We start from the raw sequence: 4,971 nt of genomic DNA on the forward strand, positions 1-4,971 counted from the left end.
AAGAGCAGCATAGACTAAAAGCTTTCGAGAGCAAAAAACTCGATATTAGGTAGTGTATGATCGCGCCGAAATTAAAGGATTGTTAGTGGGATGAATCATATGGAAAACCTTGACATTCTTGATAACCATTTCCTGCTACTTTCATGTAAGCATTTGGAGCGGGATCATAGTAATACAGTGAACACATTTTAGTAATTTCTTCTTCATTTCTAATGGGCCGCCATTGCTTGATCTGTATCGGCCAAGCATGAATTGTTTTTTTTTTTTTCTTTCTTTTTTTCTTTTTTTTTGAGCAAAAGATATCGATATTCTATGTGAGCAAGGCTATATTTGATTTTTCTCATGTTAGTATGAAATTTCACAAGACGCCTCTTTGACATAGAATATGAAATTCACAAGACGGCTGCGTATAGAATGACCAAGTTTTTGAGTAACATAGTTCTTTTTCTTAATGTTGCATGTATAATATTATTTATCGGTACTTCTGGTGATACTTCATTCATTGTCATTGATTCTAAGCATCATTAATTATCCATTCTAGTCAGATGTATTAGACGAGTCAGACATCAAAATAAAAAAATAAAAAGATGAAAAAGCAGACAATTTGACATCTGATTCAGACATCTAGTCGAATTCTGATCGCGAATCAGATCCAAACTAACAAGACCTTTGTGAAGGTTGTTGGACTGGATATTTTATTCCCATTGACTAGGTCCTTTTTCACCGTCCAAAAGAGTGGGAGACTAAGTTTACAATACAGACTGCAGTCCATCAATAGAAGACTCAGCCAGTTGGGCCCAACATGTATCAGTGATGAGTTGCCGGCCGGCAGTGGTGGAATAGGTAATTATCCACCAATTTAACCACCACCGGCCTTCAACGTGTGCGCAATAAACCCTATACAAGTTTTACTGCTGGAAACAGGTTGGCTCATAACACTCTCTTTTCTTACCAAATCTAGTCAACAGAATAAAACTATATATATTGCCGGGCTTTCTGGTTCTTGACTTTTCAAAACCAAAACTCCACCATCAAAATTCTCAAACAAAATCTATCCATTTTTAAATGATTACAGTAAACATTCTCATTGCCAATTGAACAACCCATCTTTTCTACTTTATGCACCTCACGTTTCCATTTTTAACAAAATAACAAGAAACCAGACAACTATCTCCATTTTCATATCTTGCTTCGTCCTAAATTCACTCTTTGCTTGTTTCCAACATTGATTTTCCAGTGGGTTTCAGGGTTCATCTTCTCATGTAACAATATGGTATTAAGAGCACATGAGCATGAAAAACGAGCCGCGAAGAAGTGGAAATCGTTTTCAGCAAAAGTGATATTAGAGATTAAAAGGAAAAACGGCAATTGTAGTAGTAAGCATAAACAAGTTCATAATTATTCTGAGTCTGAAGAGAATTACTGTACACTTGATTACACAGATTCTGATAAAAATCAGAATTATTGTCTCATTAATTATTGTGGTCTTAAAGTGGATGATAATAGTAAAATTCCTAAAGTAGAAAAACCTCCAGCTGGTAAATTTCGTGAGACCAAAGAAGATCCCAAGAAGATGAAGCCTGACAAAATTTCAGGTCTTCATTTTTCTCCTCCTTGTTGTATTTTATTTTCTTTAACAATTCATTTTTTTCCTGTGATTTTTGCTGCATTTGTTGAGTTTTTGATCATCTGAATGTGTTATGTCCATTGGTTTCTTGCCTAATTTTATATCCAACATTTCATTTTATTGGTTGTTGAATTCATTTGCCAATATTCCCTCTTTGATCATCAGATGCGGAAATGATCAAGGAAAGGTTCGCCAAGTTGTTATTAGGCGAAGATATGTCCGGTGGTGGAAAAGGAGTTTCGTCGGCTCTGGCCTTGTCAAATGCTATTACCAATCTGGCAGGTAAACAAACCATTTCATCAAATTTTAGATTATGTGCAAATTCAATTGTAGGCTTTTTGTTTTGCAAATTCTACAAAGATGGGGTTTCTGGTTAATGAATGAATTTATATAGAATTAGCGAAAATGATTTTATTCTTTATTGTTCTTGAATGTCAGAAGACCCGGTTGCACAATTTGGGATTTTTTTCATTTCTACAATTACATAAGCTTTTGGACCTAATGCAGCTTCTGTATTCGGCGAGCAATATCGGTTAGAACCTATGTCAGCTGAAAGGAAAGCAAGGTGGAGAAAAGAAATTGAGTGGCTTTTATCGGTATCCGATCACATTGTTGAATTTGTACCTTCTCAGCAGACATCCAAAGAAGGTGTAAACATGGAGGTAACTGTTATTTCATTTGCTAGCTTCAATTATTTTTCTCACAAATTCCAAGAGTTTGATCCACATGGCCATCTACTGAAGGTACCATATGCATATGCTTGATTTTATATAGATAATGGTGACACGGCAACGAACCGATTTGCACATGAATATTCCTGCTCTTCGTAAGCTTGACGCCATGCTGCTTGTAAGAAGCCTAATTCATGCCATTTTCTTTCTTCCAAATTGTTCTGACATGTATAATGTAACATCTTAAACGAAAATACGGTGCATTGTCTTATTGTTGTTGATGTTTTGTTGTCATTTCAATGGTCAAAAACAGGACTATTTGGATAATTTTAAAGATCAGAATGAATTCTGGTATGTGTCTAGGGATGCCGAGGACGCTGAGAAAAGAAAAGACGATAAGTGGTGGTTACCAACGGTAAAAGTACCGCCAGAAGGGCTATCAGATGTCTCAAGAAAGTGGCTTCTTTTTCAAAAGGAATCAGTGAATCAAGTACTCAAAGCAGCCTTGGCTATTAATGCTCAAGTTCTTGCAGAAATGGAAGTTCCAGAGGACTACATTGATTCTCTTCCAAAGGTAAGAAATTTTTGCAATATGCTGCTGGTTCCCATATATCTCAAGATTAGGCTTTTCATTTTTTGTTTGTTTGTTCTAATGAAATTTAGAACGGAAGAGCAAGTCTTGGTGATTCGATTTATCGGAGTATCACTGAGGAATATTTCGATCCCGACGAATTCCTGTCTACACTAGACTTATCTACGGAGCACAAGATTTTAGACTTGAAGAACAGGATAGAGGCATCCGTCACAATATGGAAAAGGAAGATGATTCACAAAGATCAGAAATCTTCTTGGGGTTCTGCGGTTAGTCTGGAGAAACGCGAGCTCTTTGAAGAGAGAGCAGAAAGCATTCTAGTTCTCCTCAAACAAAGATTTCCTGGCATACCTCAGTCCTCTCTCGACATTAGCAAAATTCAATACAACCAGGTACAAAATGTCGCTTGCCGCAAACTAATGTAGTTCATGCATGATTCTGTCACTTGCACTAAAATAAGTCTGTTTTTATGAAATGCAGGATGTAGGACAGTCAATTCTAGAGAGCTATTCAAGGGTGCTAGAAAGTTTGGCATATACCGTTACGTCGAGAATCAATGATGTTCTTTATGCTGATTCGTTAACGCAAAATCCAGCGTTAGCTATATCGAAAAGAATGCTTTCAATGGATACTACACCGAAAGCGCTAGGACTAGTGAAATTCTCTGAAGAAGAGATTGAGAAAGTGAATTCAACGGAAATACCTTCTCCCATGACACTACTAGATTTCATTGACTGGAGCGCCGAACAAAGCGATAAAACACCAAAGAAAAACGAAGAATTGGATAATCTAGAAGAGTTCTTGAATGGTAAAGGGGTGACAAAACCTGCGACTATCAATGTACTCACTAAGAAGGCTTCTTATGTTGACAGCTTGGGGCGCCTGTCCAACCCCAAATTCGTGATCTAGTGCCGAAAGCTTGCATTCTATACCGTTGTAGAGTCGAACAGAAGGAGAATGGGAGTGCGAATAAAAATGGTAAAATTATAGAGTATATACAGATCGAACGCGTGTGTTCATCATTTTACCCAAACCAGAGTTTTAAATTTGATTCTGTTGCCTTCAGATGATTTTTATTGATTCTCTATTGCGCTTAAAAAAAAAATGAATTACAGAACTAGGATTGTAGGTTTATAGAGAACTCATGTACATATAAGAGAAGCGTACTCGAACCTGACTTATTTTACTACGCTGAAAATCAAGCTCATTGAGCAAGATATATGTATTAATTAACATCCCTCAGTTTCTAAGGCCATTGTACTTTTGCTACCATCACCCATTGTCGTTATGCTATGTGTGCAACACAGTAATTTATCAACAGGAGTCATCCTCATTAATCCGCGAAGCACCGTTACTACTTCTTGCATCGTAGGTTTCTTTTCTCCCCTCATTCTTAAGCAATTATGTGCTAGTTCGGCGATATGTTACATCTAACGACTATAAATGCAAGGCGATACCTTTGATCCGCACAAGAGTCATTTACCAATTTATTTTTTTTATTTTTTTGGACACGACTCCTTTGTATCTGACTGTAATCACTTGATTCATTAACTAATTTGTTCCCATCCGTCAGGAGTATTTTATTATCCGACTCAAACGGGTCCAAATAAAACAAACGGTTCCTATGAGTCACGAGTCAGTTCTGACTCAAAATAGAAACAAACAAACTGTTTGACATCTGATTCATGTCGAGTCAGATCAAGACGTCTAAACAGTAAAAATAAACACCTGTTTGTCCGGCCAGTTATTATTCTGGTACTCGTTAATAAAATGAACAGTATAATGATACCAAATGCTAAAAAATCCTTCAATTATTTATTAGTGAACCACTTGCATTGTTCACAACAGGAAGTTAACTCCTTCATGAATCAAACAAAGTCTTAATCTAAATGAATATGTAACATTCATGAATCCAACAACCGTGTTGATACTCCAACACATGATTTGAACATGTGAAAACTACTATACCCCCTACTAGATGGGTTCAACATATAAAAGCCTCACAAAATGGATCTTTCATTATCAACTCCATACTTTAGGAAAATGTTATTAGTAGGTCCAAAATATCAATTTTTCTTCAG

General features: G+C 36.5%; 1 protein-coding gene across 1 annotated transcript; it reads left to right on the forward strand.

Annotated features, from left to right (window-relative positions):
• Positions 1-1,034: 1,034 nt before the first annotated feature.
• On the forward strand, positions 1,035-4,231 carry LOC113349089 (rop guanine nucleotide exchange factor 9-like). The gene is made up of 7 exons (XM_026593007.1): positions 1,035-1,595; positions 1,793-1,909; positions 2,135-2,289; positions 2,402-2,476; positions 2,612-2,872; positions 2,962-3,282; positions 3,371-4,231. Exons 1-7 carry the CDS (start codon positions 1,271-1,273, stop codon positions 3,797-3,799), a joined length of 1,683 nt encoding a protein of 560 aa, XP_026448792.1. The 5' UTR covers positions 1,035-1,270; the 3' UTR covers positions 3,800-4,231.
• Positions 4,232-4,971: the final 740 nt, after the last annotated feature.

Source organism: Papaver somniferum, chromosome 2 (assembly GCF_003573695.1).
Source record: "Papaver somniferum cultivar HN1 chromosome 2, ASM357369v1, whole genome shotgun sequence".
NCBI lineage: Eukaryota > Viridiplantae > Streptophyta > Magnoliopsida > Ranunculales > Papaveraceae > Papaver > Papaver somniferum.